Here is a 15,077-nt window from a genome sequence, read left to right as displayed (position 1 = left end):
GTACCACTTTTATAATACAGGTACGCCCCTTGCTTTCTATTTGTGTTAAGCCACTTTCACAAAAGGTGTGTTAATACCCATTTTGGCTAACCAAAAAATCTTATGAGGCTTTTTAGTGCTTTTTTCTGAAAGACTGCAGTCTGCTTTATGCCATTTTGGCCTATGTAAGATTTCAGGTAGTGGGAGAAGCTGGTATTTGTGGTTTTCATGCCCTTAATTTAAAGCACTGGCATTATAGCAGTGGCTGTTGCTATAAGGAGACCCATGAAACTCTAGCCATTCCATTGGCCAAAAAAAGGCAGTGCTTGAGAAACCAAAATCAATCATCAACTTTCTTAGTGCTAGGGATAGAATTTTCACACTTGTAAAATGCCTGCAGTCAGGGTTGAGGTGATTGCCCAGAGCAATGAATAATTACAATTAACCAAGGTTCAAGAGTATGTTCTCAGATCATATTCATACCAAAACACTTTAAAATAATGGACACAGTTAAGGTAGAACCTAGCATTTTATTTAGATCTTCATTAAACTGTTGGAATTGAGAACCAGACATACGTAATAAACCTCCAAAAATAGATCCTGAAAGGCACTTTCTGCTTAGAGCAAGCAGTCATGGAATAAGCATGTAAACAAGCTGGCTTCTCTGTACCACACCAGCCAAGTCAGCTTTCTCCATGGCCAGCCGCACCAGCTCTGCCCTCCCTTGTTAACACCAGCCAGAACCCCTGTAGGTCTAACCCAAGGTTTTTCTGTAGGACACCTTGGCCTACCTGGGAATGCTGGAAACATATTAAAGGAATCATGGTGTTGAGGGAAAAAAAAAAAATCTTTTAAAAGCTGCCATCTGAGGTGATGGCTTCTCTGTACTTACGCCATACCCCAGAATACAATAAATAAGCAATTAGAAAATGTTCAAGTATGAAGGGATTTTCCTCCTCCCCGCCAAAAGCACTGCTGTCTGAAGAAAGCTGGTTTCTCTGTAGCTACACCAGCTGTTCAGAAAGCTCATTGGACCTGGTTTTGAAAATAAAACAAAGTTAAAACCCTGGGAGGAGTTATTGTGCAGTGTGGAGTACTTAGTCTTTCTTATAAAGAAAAAAAAAGTTATCTGGTACCAAAGTGTGCAACCTACAGACCCTCAGGTACTGCCCTAATGACTTATCTGTATGACATCACAAGGGTGCCAAGTGCCTGTTTTTCTAGAGCTAGGAGTTGGTGGTTTGGCTAGTGCTGAAACCATGCATAGGATTGGTTTACTAAATAAAAACCTTATTACGTACGTCCTCCAAAAGACAGCTGAGTAAGTGGAGAGATTTGATTTGGTGCTGTTTAAGAGATGGCAATTAAGAGCATAAGCACCAGGGAGATGGTTTAATGGTAACTGCCCTTTTTTTTTTTTTAACGTCAGGCTAGAGCTCCAACTGGAACTTGCGTTACATGCAAGAATGACTGAATAGGGAACACTCCCTGACAAAGAGCTACATAATTAAAAATGGACCATGTTATAGGGACGATAAAGGGAAAGCTTCACATCCATAATAGAGCTCGAGACATTACAAATTCATGCTGACAGGGCTGTGGCATTGCCAGACAGAAGCTATAATGGAACTACAAGTACTTTACGTGCACATTACAAGGACATTTTCAGCATTTGGTGAGCAAGTCAATGCAATTAGAATTTTAGGGGGTTGGGTAATAGGGCACAAAGTTTCAATTTCAAAGCATTATTTACTACAGTGTTGTTGGTTTGTTTCTAGGCAGTTACATGGATCACCTATGCTCACTAAATTCATTATAATGGTGAACAAAAAACCTAGGGACAGAATAGCAAGCCAAACTTACAGCCCCCCACACAAGCTAAAATTCATGTCATTGACTAGAGTGACTGCAACTGATCAGGAGCTGAAAGAGGACAGGAAAATTTAGGAAGAAGGGCCCTTTCCCTCAGAGCATGAAGGCTTCTCTGTAGCCTACGCCAACAAGTCTGGGGAAAAAAGGCTAACACTTTCAATATTTAAGCTTTTTGGGCACTTCCCATGGGAAGCTGTCCCTACCAAAGTGGCCATAGGCTGCAGTCCTCTGATAAATTGGCTTCTTCAGATCCAGATCCCTGGAATATATAAGTCCGTAACTTAATATGTAGCAATCAATTAAAATTAAACAAAAACAATCAGCAAGACTCATTTTCAAGACTTCTGGCAAATGAGTTCAGTTCCCTGGAGTACGCTAGGAAAAAAGTTTGTGGCAAAAGTGTTCGTTACTTCCCTGGTGTCCAAACTCCTTGCACAGTCCTTATTAGTAACTATAGTTCTTGTTTTTCGATCCCTGGCTCAACAAATATGAAAACTCGTCATTATTCTCAGAAATTTCAAGTGTCAAAAGCTCATTTGAGATCATGAAATACTTACCAAAGTCCCAATGCCCACAGCCTACATGGTTATTTATTAATGATTTTGAACATCCCATTTATCTGCACTAATTTCTTTGAAGTAAACATTCTTAGGTAAAATGAGCAAAAAGCCCAGTATCAAATGTGGAAGACTCTCTAGGGGGATTAAGTCCAAGCCATGGAGCATTATACTTTAGGATGTTTCTTAATAATGTAGGCCTTCACTGAAGGCAACTTAGAACACCAACACATTCTAGAAATTAAAAACATTCCCCTACTTAAGGAGTCTTCCTTCACATTCTCAGACTTGAATATATCTCATACATATTCACACCCCCACACCCTTAATATTTTTCACTAGCAATAGGCTTTACCATCTTTACCTGACAATGACCCCAGGGCGGAGGTCAAAATTCTTCTTCACAATCTCTAATAGCTCTCTCTCACTCTTCTGAGAGGTGCCATAATGGAAAATGGAGATAGACAATGGATGGGAAACTCCAATAGCATAAGAAACCTAAAAAGATTGAAATGTTTTAAGAGTCAATCATCAACAGACCCACACTCTTGTGTACACTGGTATAAAAAAAAGACAAGTAGATAAATTACTAAATGCCCTCCCGCTTACATGCCTTTGAATCACTCCAATTATATTAAAGAGTATATACCTGCACAAGAACCCTTCTGCACAGACCTCCTTTAACAAGGGATTTTGCCACCCAACGAGCAGCATAAGCAGCAGAGCGGTCCACCTTGGTATAATCCTTTCCTGAAAAGGCACCTCCTCCGTGAGCTCCCCAACCACCGTAAGTATCCACGATGATTTTCCGACCAGTCAAGCCAGCATCACCCTGAAATTAAAGGATTTAAGTCACCTTATGCCTTATCCTTTCCAGTAAGTGATTCTAGATTGGGTTTGTTAAATGCCCATTCTGTATCACTCAACAAATATCCCCAAAAGATGCACAGGTAGACTCCTCCCCCCCCCCCAAAAAAAAAATCAAGAAAAAAGGTGGTAATGGCCACATTTTTGCCAGTAACCATCACAGAAGATTCAGAAAACTAAACTGATTTTACATTTGTAAGGCCTTACCTGAGGCCCACCGATAACAAATCTGCCACTTGGCTGTAGATGATAGATTGTATCCTCATCAAGGTATTTTGCAGGTACAACGGCTTTGATGACTTTCTCCTTTAGGGCATCCCTCATCTCATCAAGACAAACTTCTTCATCATGTTGAACAGATATAACAATTGTGTGGACTCTGATGGGAATCACAGCACCTCGATCCTGCATATACTGCACAGTCACCTTAAAGGAAACACAGGTCATCAGGACATCAGTCTACTAAACAAGTTTCGTTCTTGGTTCTCTACCCTAAGTTACAAAAGACAAACACTGTTCTTTTATTAGCTTTAATCAAACAACTTCACTAATATCCTGGACCAATGCATATATGTAATTTAGCTACATTATCATCACTTACTTGAGTTTTAGAATCTGGACGTAACCAAGGCAAAGTGCCATTGCGGCGCAGTTCAGCCAGTTTGGCATTGAGCTTGTGTGCTAAGACGATGGTTAAAGGCATGCATTCCTCAGTTTCATCAGTGGCATAACCAAACATCAAACCCTACAAAGCAAAGCCACCAATGTTATCAATCCAAGCCTCAAAATGCAATGTTAAAAGAGATGCAGATACTGCCTATCACAATACCTGGTCTCCTGCACCAATGTCTTCCTCATTCCGGTCAAGATGAACACCTTGAGCAATATCTGGTGATTGTTGCTCCAAGGCTACTAGCACATTACAAGTCTTGTAGTCAAACCCTATAATAAAATAAAGCAGTTTTCTTTAAAAAGGCCATAATTAATACCTTCTTACAAAAATTATTTGGAACTCTATACAGTTGACCCTTGAATAACACTTCTGCCACTTGGCCATAGATCATAAGACCACCTGTGTGTAGGGGGAAGGGAGCAAGGTACCATTGGTCAGGTTGATGCCTTTAACCCCTGTGCTGTTCAAGAGTCACCTGTATTGCTAAAGAAATCAAATATAGCTAAAACTTAGTACTTTTAGAGAACGGAACAGGGCTGGAACAAAAGGATACGGAAACTATGTAAGTGGAGTTAAATATTAACAGGAACATCTTTAGGAGAAAGAGCTAGAGAGCACTGAAGAAAAATTTTTAAAAATAAGCTTAGAAAAGCCAACTCATTCAAATGTACCTTTGGAAGAATCATCATATCCAATGTGTTTTATGGTTTCACGAACCACTTTCTGGTAGTCAACAGCAGCTCTGGACGTAATCTCCCCAGCAAGAAGGATCATTCCAGTTTTAGCCACAGTTTCTAATAAAACAGAGGTTCACACTCAAGGGTCACTTTTATAATTTTCATGATGCTATCTTTTCATTAGTTGATAAGAAGCCATGTTCTGGCCCTAACTAGTGTGGTTCGGTGGGTTGGGCATTCTCCTGCAGACCAAAAGGTTGCTTGTTTGATTGCCACTTGGGATACATGCCTGGGTTGTGGGTCAGGTCCCTGGATAGGAGGACGTGACAGGGAACCAATCAATGGTTCTCTCGCACATCAGTGTTAGTTTCTCCCACCCACCCTTCCTCTCTCTAAAAAAAAAAAAAAGAAAAAGGAGGCAGCAGTGTTCTGAACCTACCACAAGCCACTTTGGCATCAGGATCCTGCTGAAGGTGAGCATCAAGGACAGCATCACTGATCTGGTCACAAATCTTATCTGGAAAAAAGCAATTCCTAGCTCAATCTCTTTAACTTACTGTTAATGTATGTCATGCCCCCTTCCAGGTAACCACAGCTGTAAAGATCTTTGGTAGAGCTTTCTCCTCATAATTGTGATTAAAACCTACATAAGGCTTAGCATTTTGGACATTTTCAAGTGTACAATTCAGTAGCATTCCAAATATGGAGATCTTAACTGCTGTATAATCAAAGCACTGTTTTACCAGGAGCCGTTTGCCTAAAGAATAAATACTGAATGTAGTGTTGCATTTTACTTGAAAACCTGACACCATCGTCTTCATATAGCTGTACCACAAGCTCACCAATTCAGATAAAGCCAATAGAATGCCTGGCGATACATTTCAATTTTGTGCGGCATATGTACTTTACACATGACATGGACTTCAGTCCCATCTCTGAAGTATTTCAGACATTTTGAAAAATTAAGTTCCCAGGCAAAACAATTTCCACTGTTAAAACTGAACAGTCACATTATTGAGATTACTCAAGTGAAAGTACAAATAAAATGGTTTTATCTTCACATCCAAAGCAAAGCTAGGAAACATTTAGCTTTAGAGTGTCGATTTTCAAACAATACTCAACATTTTATCCCCAAATTTTGAAAGTTTGCATTATAAATCCAACCAACCAGAAGGGTAAACTTTTTTTCCCTCACTAATTTCTCTCTGATCTGAGGAACACCAATTACAGCAATGAGAAATGACGTTAATGAGGATTAAACAATGAAAGCAAGGACACTTTTAACAAAAGTAATGAAACAGCAGATTATTTGATTGCTACGTGTAGTCTAGGAACAAAAGCTGAACAGACTGCTAAATGCCCAAATGTATTCCGAATCCTTGCTCATTTTTCCTCTATATTGTCATCTATTAAAAATTGGGATAGGAATAGAAATACCCCACTATCACTTGCCTGAATTTTCTATAACGAAGCAAAATGAACACTCCAGTCAAGACAAAGGTTCAAGACAATCTACAAACTGTCACAAATGCCTGTGACTTAAATGATTAAGTGACCCGACCTTCACTCATCAGAGTCTTGGGTTTTGTCTTCTATACCACTAGGTTGTGCTTGTAGAACTTCATCAAAGGTATAGTAGATTTACTAGAGAAATGGACCCTTAAATCATCACGCTAGATAACTATGTATTGTGGTCAACCTAAGAGCAGAAGCCGTCCAGCAAAACAATGATCTTTACCAGGTGACGTTTTCAGGTTGAAAGTTCCTTGGAAGAGCTTCACTCACCCACGTGTAAACTGATCCCCATAATGGCGGACCAGTGGACAAAGCCGGGAGAAGGAAACGAGGTACTTTAAAACGCAATGGCAGCTTACGCTCAATTCATGCTTTCATCCTTTTCAATCGCGGCCCAAATAAGGCATGCCTTCTCCCCAACACGCGCTATATTTAGTTGGAGACTGTCACCTCAAAGGAGAGACCATATACTGCCTAAGGGATGGTCCGTATTCTCGGAGAGTAACAGTGACCCAAGCGAAGGAACTCATGGAAGAGGGCGTTCGGAGGCACTAGCCCCGGACTCCACAATTCCGAGCGTTGCGGCAGCCCGGCAGCCCGGCAGCCCGGTCACTCGCCCGACCCAGATGCCACATGAGGCAGACACGTGGTTGCGGCTGCAATGCGGGGCGCGCGCTCCCGAGGGCCGGGCGCGAGCACCCCGGGCGGGTCGCCCACTCGAGGCTTTTCGGAGAGCGGGGCGGAGAGGAGGAAATAGTGCCCTCCCCGGGTAGAGCACAAGCTGCCGCGGCCTCCGCCCTTCTCGTTTTCTGGAATCTTCCGCGTGCCGGGGCGCGCGGCCGGATGGGAGGGGAGGGAAGGGAAGGAAAGAGAAGGGGGAGGGGAACAGCGGACACGCGCTCAGCACCGGCGGCGACTCGAGGAAGGCGCGCAGCCGCCGCTTTTCCTATAGCCCAGTGAGCGAGGGCAACCTATGTGGGCACCACCATCCGCCAGTCGGAGCCAGCCCGGCCGGGTCCCACACCCCGCCCTTCCTTCGCGCCGGGCCCCGTCACCTCACCTGGGTGGCCTTCCCCCACAGATTCCGAGGTGAAGAGGAACGTGCCCTCCTCGATGAACGCCTCGTGGAAGCCGTTGAGCTGCCCGTTCATGTTGGTGTTGGTGACAAGTGGCGGTGAGTGAAAGTGACGTTGAGGAAAGAGAAAAGGGAGCAGTGAGGCGACGACTGCGAAATGCGCAGGCCAAACACCGAGTTCAAGTCAGGGCGGACGGTGCGGAACGACCAAGCAAGCGACGCGGCGCAGTATTTATATACAGCGCCCGCGCGCGCCGGGCTCGGGCCCGCCTCTCTAAGCGGCGAGCCTATGCGCCACTAGCGCGGGGGGTGAAGGGGCGGTGCGCCGAGGGTAGCTCGGGCGAAACCACTCTACGAGGCAGTGAGAGGGAGTGGAGGTTATTCTCTCCTCCGGCGAATGTTTAACTATCGTAAGCACTTATAACAAGGAATAAGTTGAAACACGAGTGTACGAGTCGTTGTACCCTTCTGTGTATGATGTGGGAGGAAAAGCGACAACGGCTTAATGGAGTTGCTCCCCTGTGCTGTGACATGGCACCTCCCTGCTGACCGTTGGCCCCAGTGTCTGGCGGTGAGGTCGCGTCCCCCAGCGGTGGCGATGGGAATCGTGAAGGTTTTGTCCTCTGGCTCTTTCCCGTGGGTCTTTCTGGCGGCCCCGCGTTTGGATGCCCGGGTGACAGGGAGCCAGTGCCCCTCAGCCCTGTGAAAGTGGCCATCTTGGCTGGTCAGCGTACGATTCTTCGCACCGCCCGATCCATCCCCACCCTTGCATGCTGCTGGCAGCTGGAAATCCTGAGGAGGGACGCCTAGTTGCTAGTAATCTTTTTCTTTTTTGGCTAGAAAGACGTGTTCCTGTATGTAATTTCTTGGTTAAAGCCTCTTTGGTGAAAATGACTGAAAATCAGAATAGTGAAAGTTCTGTCGTCGATTTAAACGATTGCAGTCTTCCTTCCACACCCAGAGCTAAAGTTGCTGAGAGGCCCTTCCCTTTGTTGATCCTTCTGCTCCGTTCTTTTCTCCATTCAGGAAAGGAGGCCTCTCACAAAGCTGACCTTGCATTCGCTGACTTTTCCTACGTCGTTGAGGGCGGGGGCGGGGGGGGGGGAATAGATGTTTGGAGTGTCATCTCAATCTTCTGTTCAAGAGACTTGAATATTGTTCTTGAGGGAAAGCCCTATTTAGCCCTTGTATGTGGTTAAGCAGACATCTTAACGAGGGGAAACAGTATGTTTCATGAAGCTTTCACTTTAAAATGTCCACCTGCGTTTGTCCTGGTTTTGCCCATGAAAGAAATTATAGGGAGAGAAGAAAAAAGAACAAAACTTGAGCCAACAAAGAGTAGGGAGTCAGGAACAGATTTCATGGAGTCCCTGTTTGGAAGGAGCCCACAAGCGGAAAAGAGGATGGCTGTCCCTTCGTCTGGTGGGTAGGGGCTGCAGACTGGGTGCAGGTTTGGCAGGGGCTGCTGTTGTTGTGGCCCCAAGCACGTTAACATCGGGTTTAATGGTGTTGTTGGGAAGGCGCCTGCTCCTGGAATAGAGTGTATATTATCCCGGCGGACAGGCATGAGACCCCAGTAGCAACCTCCTGCTGCTTATCCTCATGACGAACAATCCTCTGAGTGCATGCAGAAGGAGAGGACTTTACCAGTTGGGAAACAACGGAAGCTCTTGGGCTATGGTAGGGGCTTTGACAAATAAGGTAAAGAAAGGGGGCTCATCAGTAGACTTAATGACCATATTTGTGAAAAGACTATATATTATTTTTATTTTAAAAACTAATTTCATGAAAAAACTTTAAGACTATTTCATATTTTGTTTTAGTGTATTTCACCTCTTTTTTTTTTAAGGAAGAAAAAGCAGAATTCCAATTTGTTAATTCACAGTAAGTAATAAAATTGCCAGCTGGAACAAATTGCATGTGTAGGCTGGCCAGTGCATTATCTTCCCGCAGAAAAATCTATATGGGAAGCCAGAATATAATTACAAGGTTATTTGACCAAAATGGAGTCGGAAAAAGGGAATTAGTTAAATTCAATGATTAGCTTATTAAACCCTGATACCTCTATGCTACCCACTCCACGGTGGGGCTGTTCCTGCCAAGAAGATTAGGATTAGCTGTTCATACTTGCTTACTTTTTCTTGCTCATAACATGTGTAATATCCTGGTTAATAGTAGGGGTTATGAAATCCAGCCTCTGTCATTTATTTAAGAGTGTTGAGCAAATAACCTTTCTACACTTAAGTGTCCTCTGTTTGTAAAACTGGAATAATATTATCATGTGATTGCTTCAAGGATTAAATGAAATCAAGCAAGTAAAGTCTTTAGCACAGTATCTAGCACTTTAATAGGCATTTTTAAAAAGGATTTTATATAGTTATTTTTAGAAAGAGGGGAAGGGAGGGAGAAAGAGAGGGAGAGAAACACTGATGTGCTAGAGATAGATTGTTTGGTTGCCTCTTGCACAGTCCCACCTGGGGACCTGGCTAACAACCCAGACGTGTGCCCTGATTGAGAATCAAACCAGCGACATTTTGGTTCTCAGGCTGGCACTCAGTCCACTGAGCCACACCAGTCAGGGCCCAAATCATTATTTTTAATAACAGTAAAATATACTACAGAATGCAATTACCTCCACCATGCAATTCATTCAGCTGTTGCCTACTGTTTGAAATTCAGGCTGTTTCTCATTTTTGCCCTACACAAAATGCTGATGAACTTAACATCTTTGTGTTACTAAACTCACAGAGTTCACTGCTTGGGATGTTCTATTCAAGAATAAAATGTAGTTGTCAAGAAGACAGGGGAATCACATTCAAAGCTCTGCCTCCCTGAAGGGAGGCTTAGCCATTGCTTATGTATACTATTTAGTCAATTACATTTGATTTCTTCTTTGCAGATGACTACACTTAACATGTTGAATTCCTGTCAAGCTCATCCTGTTTAAAGCTGCATCTGCAAAAATACTGTGCTACATTTTACATTTAGCAAGACAGCATTTGGTAAGAACTGCCCAGACCTTGAGAACCTTGTCCTATCTAACAGTTCTACCTAAGATTTTTTCATTCCCCATTCTTGAGGGCATGGGGACATAGGTCATACTTTAACTACTTCCTGCTCAACAGGAATGGGTATGTCTTTGAGTAAGATGAGTGAAATTCTCTGGCTGCCTGACTTATGGGGTACCCTAGGTTCTGGGATTTCTGAGAACAGGAATATATAATAGTAAGTGGGCATCACTTGTCTTTTGAAGGGCAGCTTGAGGTCAGACTGGTTCACAGTAGAACTATGGATCTATTTCTTCCTCCTCACTGAGTGGTATAATTGGCTTCATTTGAGAAAGCTATATCCCATCCATGGAGCTTTATCTTACAGTTTCAGAGAAGAATGAGTTGTTAATAATACCAAACGAGGACCTGTCCATATTGAATTCTGTTGTTCTCACAGGGATCCTGATTTCCAGGTTTTTAAATATTCTCAGTTCCCTGGATCATATGGGTGTACCTGTTGGTGTTGGTAAATTCAAATTAAAGTTTTCAGTTACTTTTCCTAATTGGATAATATGTTTAACAGCCTATTCTATTAATGGGTCTGGGTATCATAAAATTTGGGAGGAGCCCAGGAGGGCCTATCATTCACAAATTCAAAAGGACTTTACGTAAGCATTTCTTTAGGTGGTGCCTTGATCCAGGACAGAATAATTGGTAGTAATTTAAGCCAGATCTCACTGGTTTCCTAGCATAGTTTGGCCAGGGTCTTTCTGAGTGTTTTTCATGAAGACTGTGGTCTCCATGAAGAATGTAAGGCCCACCTAATTTGTAGAGCCTACTGGTCCCATTATCATGGCCATTGTGAAAGCTGCCCCGTTGTCATTTTGAAAGATCCTGGGTAGTCCAAACCCAGGTTTTTTTTTTTTTTTAAATGGTGCCTATACAACTTCATTGCCCCCTTTTAGTTCAGCATGGGACAAGGTTTGAGATGAGCAGGTCACTTGGGGTCTATATACCCTTAGTTTCCATTTTTCACAGACTGTGGCTCCCCCACCCCCTCCACTCCCACCCCCAGTTTAGAAACATTAGTCATGAAACTCTGATTCTGAGCTCAAGAAGGTACTAGAAACAGCTGCAGGCAGAGGTAGTTAAAATAATGAAACAGGAGGGAAAATTAAGGAGAATTAGCAATGTCATGAAAAGCTACTCACATAAGGCACCACCCTGCCTCACCTCTTCTCTCCAGCCGAAGATGCCCACAATGGCAGAGTCACCTCCTACAACAGTTATAGGTTGCTGTTCCTATCAGCCCTCTAGCTTCTGGACTTCTAGAAAAAAGAAGCTGAAAAGGCCTCCCCCAAGGCTTTCCCCATGTTCTAGGCAAGTGCGACTGTGGGAGGCAGAGGACAGGCCCAGGATACCTTGATTAATATTTTGTTTCACATTCCACAATTCAGACCCACTCTGCTAAAAGAGGTTCTGGGTGGTGTGGCCTCCCTGTCTCCCTCCCAGCTCACACCCTAGCAGTGCAGTGTTCGGTTCCTGAACTTCTGCAAGTGCATCTAGCTGTGACAGACACTGGGTTGCTCTATCTGCTGCTTCCACAGCAGGGCAACTGCCCGGGTCAGCCCATTCCACTGCCAGTCAGCAGACTCCGAGAGCCATAGGGGCCTGTGCCCTGGCTGAGTGAGGGTCATTTCTCAAGGAGGGGACACAGTTTAGAAGCACCTAGTGGATACAGAGAGCAAGCAAGCTCTCTGACCTCAACCTGTTCCACCCCACAGCTTTGGAGGAGAGAGGAGGAGCTAATAGGCTGTTGCTCAGAAAAGAGGCTGAAGTCTCAAGAGTCTTGACTTGATTTGGACTGACACAGGGAATGCATGACTGTTTACCTGTCCACTCAAAACCATCCTTGCAGATAAATGGACAGGGAACCAGTAATTGATTTCCTAACAAATTTTTCATCACACTACAGGCAGTTCATTTCCCTGTGTCATTTCCACCTTCCTCCCATACTATGTGGCTAGGAAGCCCAAACTTTTGGCTTCTGTTACTCAAAATACATACATATGGTTGATTCTACCTACATTTTAAATAATTTTTAAAAATATATATTTATTGATTTTTAGAGAGGAGGGGGGAGAGAGTGAAAGAAAGAGATAGAGAAAGAAACATTGATGTGAGAGAGAAACATCAACTGGTTGCCTCCCGTATGCATACTGACTGGGATCAAACCTGCAACCTAGGTATGTGCCCTGACCAGGAATTGAACCCACAACCATTTGGTATACGGGATGATGTTCCAACTAACTGAGACACACTGGCCAGGGCTACCTACATTTTCAAATCATAGCAGACTTTTATCTCTCTCTCTTTTTTTTTTTTTTACACCAATTCAATCAGGTAATCTTAGTTTTCTTTAATTTTCAGTATTCCTAGGGCATATGGCCTGTGTTATCACCCCCTTGGAAAAATTTTTGAAATCACATCTGCTAATAGAACATCTCTTTATATCAGTGAGACTCTTTGGAGAGATGTGGCATGTAATTTTTCTCCCCTTATCCTTCAGACAAAGGGAAGCAGTGGGAGTCTTATTAAAACAGCCTACAAAATGTGCTTCATTTTTTTTTTTGGCTCATAGATGAAACCAGTTTCTTACCAAATAACCCCACGCATATATCTTTACACCAATAACCATGGACTGGCCCCTGAATTCTACAGCCAAACCTTTGTTGCTCAGTCTTGCTTGTCTTCTAGGTAAGAGATCCTCTCTTCTATCCGAGATCGCCTCCACTGGAAACCATGAGGCCAGTCTGATGGGAACCTCATTGTTGTTCAGGGAACTGCAAGGCTTGGATGCCATTCCTATTTCCCATGATGAGTTCCACCTTGGCTGTGGGTACTCCAGAAAGTGTACTCCTTGGATGGAAGCACGGATGGAGAGGGTTGCAGGGGAGAAGCTTTTGTGCATAAAGTAAATGATCTCATGGGATATGCTGAAACCTGAGGAAGCAAAGAAGCTGCACTTAGAAAACAGTGCCTCCTGAATTCACCTTGGACAGGACGGGCAGTTTCCTTCCATTGACCCATTTATTACATTAATTTGTATAAGCACTTAATTTCTTTAAAGAAACAAACACAGCTCTTTTTATCCATTTCTGGAGGATGCACCTGAAGGGGCTGCATTCGGGCATCGAATTTGAGTTCCCCATAGCCAGCATATTTACACATAAGACAAAAAAGGCAAATGCAAACATATGCACAAAGAACAAAATCCACCTCTACAAAACAGAAACTAAAGGATGGTAGAAACTATGATCTCTTAACCTTTAGCTCACCAAAGACACTATCAGTGACCCAGGGTTCCCTGACAACCAAATACCACCACCAGAGATTGTCACCAGAGGATGTTTTGGATTACCCTACAGTTATTCCTCAACCCTCGAGTTAGACCTAGGTGGGGCCCTAAATCTGGTGTCACACAACCAACCTGCAACCAAGAGAGAACCAGAAATTAAACTATCCTTCTGACAATCCTATATCCAAAACAGGAATAGAAATACTAATTAAAGCAACCATGGGCTGACCTACCCACCTCCCTTCTGATGCACTGAACAAAAGAGGTTCACGTAGTCACTCTGTTTCATGGTGGAGGCAGGTCAGGTGGCCATTCCAGTGGTCAACATCAAGCAGGAGTCACCTATAGAACAGATCCCTCATCCAGTGGAGACATAGGCAAGTAAGCTCTGGACGAGCTGCTGCTGCTGCTGACTGCTTCGCCAAGCATCCACGCCAGGCCCAGAGGGGGTCCCTTTAGGAGAGTTCTATCTGAGTTGCCAAATGTGTTACCAGAACTCAAGGGGTTCCCTGCTTGGGATGTCCTATTTAACAATAAGATGCGGTTGTCATTTGATTGTTTTATTTATTTGCAACAAGTAAATGAGACAGGATTCACACTCAAAGCTCTGCCTCCCTGAAGGGCAGCTTAGCTATTGCTTATATACACTATTTGGTCAATTACACACTGATTTTTTTGCAGTTGGCTACACTCATCTTGTTGAGTTCCTGTCAAACATATCCTGTTTAAAGCTGTATCTACAAAATACTGTGCTACATTTTAACATTTTTGCAAGATACCATTTAGTAAGAACTGCCCAGACCTTGAGACTCTTGTCCTAACATTTGTACTGTCAAATGAACTCAAAAAGAGTCTGGAGACTTTGGCTAGAAATAAATGACAAAGATTTATTCCAGGGACTAGAGTTTGCAAACGAGAAACACAACTAGGCAATACTCAGAGTATTCTGAGGAAGAAAGAAAAGCTAAGAGTTATTTTAGTAAAGAGTCATTCTTTCAGCCATTATAATTGCGGGGAATATCAAGTCTTAGTGCTCTTCCTCCTAGAGATTTGCTGCATCCTTGGGGCTCCTGGTGAAAGAGGTTGACGAATCCAGCTTTTCTCTTTCTCCTTCCCTGATTGCAGCAGCCTGTGGAGACTAAAGCGATTCATTTCAGCAGCTCTAAGAGCCAAGTAGTCCCGGCTCCAGTGTCTCAAGGTCCTGATGCCTGTCAGATGATAACCAGAGTCCAGCTCAGCCAGGATCCCCCAAAAGAACAGTGCTAGGTTTGTTAACTGAGGATGGGCAGTACAGGAGGACCTGTGACCAGGGGATCAAAACACAGGTATTTCTCTTGATCAGAAACTGTCTTCCCTCAAGCCAGAAGAAAGTGCTCTCTGACTGTGGGATCCATGTTTCAGCCAAGCAAGGATTTGATACCTACATTACCTACATGGATGAGCCCAAGAAAGAAGACAGAAACAGCTGCACAGGGAGCTATAAGATGGCATTTGAGGATGTGTATGAAGTAGAC

General features: G+C 43.5%; 1 protein-coding gene and 1 long non-coding RNA gene across 3 annotated transcripts; one reads left to right on the top strand and one right to left on the bottom strand.

Annotated features, from left to right (window-relative positions):
- Positions 1-180: 180 nt before the first annotated feature.
- On the bottom strand, positions 181-7,418 carry MAT2A (methionine adenosyltransferase 2A). 2 transcript variants are annotated; one of them, XM_054577645.1, is made up of 10 exons: positions 7,201-7,418; positions 5,065-5,142; positions 4,620-4,742; positions 4,105-4,217; positions 3,877-4,020; positions 3,483-3,701; positions 3,058-3,240; positions 2,773-2,906; positions 2,055-2,110; positions 181-1,014 (listed from the first exon to the last, which is right to left on the bottom strand). In XM_054577645.1, the coding sequence occupies exons 1-10, from the start codon at positions 7,289-7,291 to the stop codon at positions 902-904; spliced, it is 1,254 nt and encodes a 417-aa protein (XP_054433620.1). In that variant the 5' UTR covers positions 7,292-7,418; the 3' UTR covers positions 181-901. The 2 variants fall into 2 exon arrangements, with proteins under 2 accessions (XP_054433620.1, XP_054433621.1); XM_054577646.1 differs by having other exon boundaries at positions 873-2,110.
- Positions 7,419-7,802: 384 nt separating this feature from the next.
- LOC129073954 (uncharacterized) lies at positions 7,803-13,051 on the top strand. Its single transcript, XR_008529480.1, has 3 exons — positions 7,803-8,031; positions 10,115-10,217; positions 12,963-13,051. It is a non-coding gene; the product is annotated as an uncharacterized LOC129073954 (long non-coding RNA).
- Positions 13,052-15,077: the final 2,026 nt, after the last annotated feature.

This window comes from Pteronotus mesoamericanus, unplaced genomic scaffold (assembly GCF_021234165.1).
Source record: "Pteronotus mesoamericanus isolate MK-2021 breed Mesoamerican mustached bat unplaced genomic scaffold, CSHL_Meso_final contig_44, whole genome shotgun sequence".
Classification (NCBI taxonomy): Eukaryota; Metazoa; Chordata; class Mammalia; order Chiroptera; family Mormoopidae; genus Pteronotus; species Pteronotus mesoamericanus.
The sequence above is the reverse complement of the archived record's forward strand: the minus strand, read 5'-3'. Positions and strand labels throughout refer to the sequence as shown.

Coding starts and splice junctions, on each gene's coding strand:
- MAT2A (XM_054577645.1), bottom strand. CDS start 7,291: ATGAACGGGCAGCTCAACGGCTTCCACGAGGCGTTCATCGAGGAGGGC. Junction 5,143..7,200: donor TGTGGGGGAAGGCCACCCAG/GTGAGGTGACGG, acceptor GCTTTTTTCCAG/ATAAGATTTGTGACCAGATC. Junction 1,015..2,054: donor TGCAGCCTATGGCCACTTTG/GTAGGGACAGCT, acceptor TTTCAAAACCAG/GTCCAATGAGCTTTCTGAAC.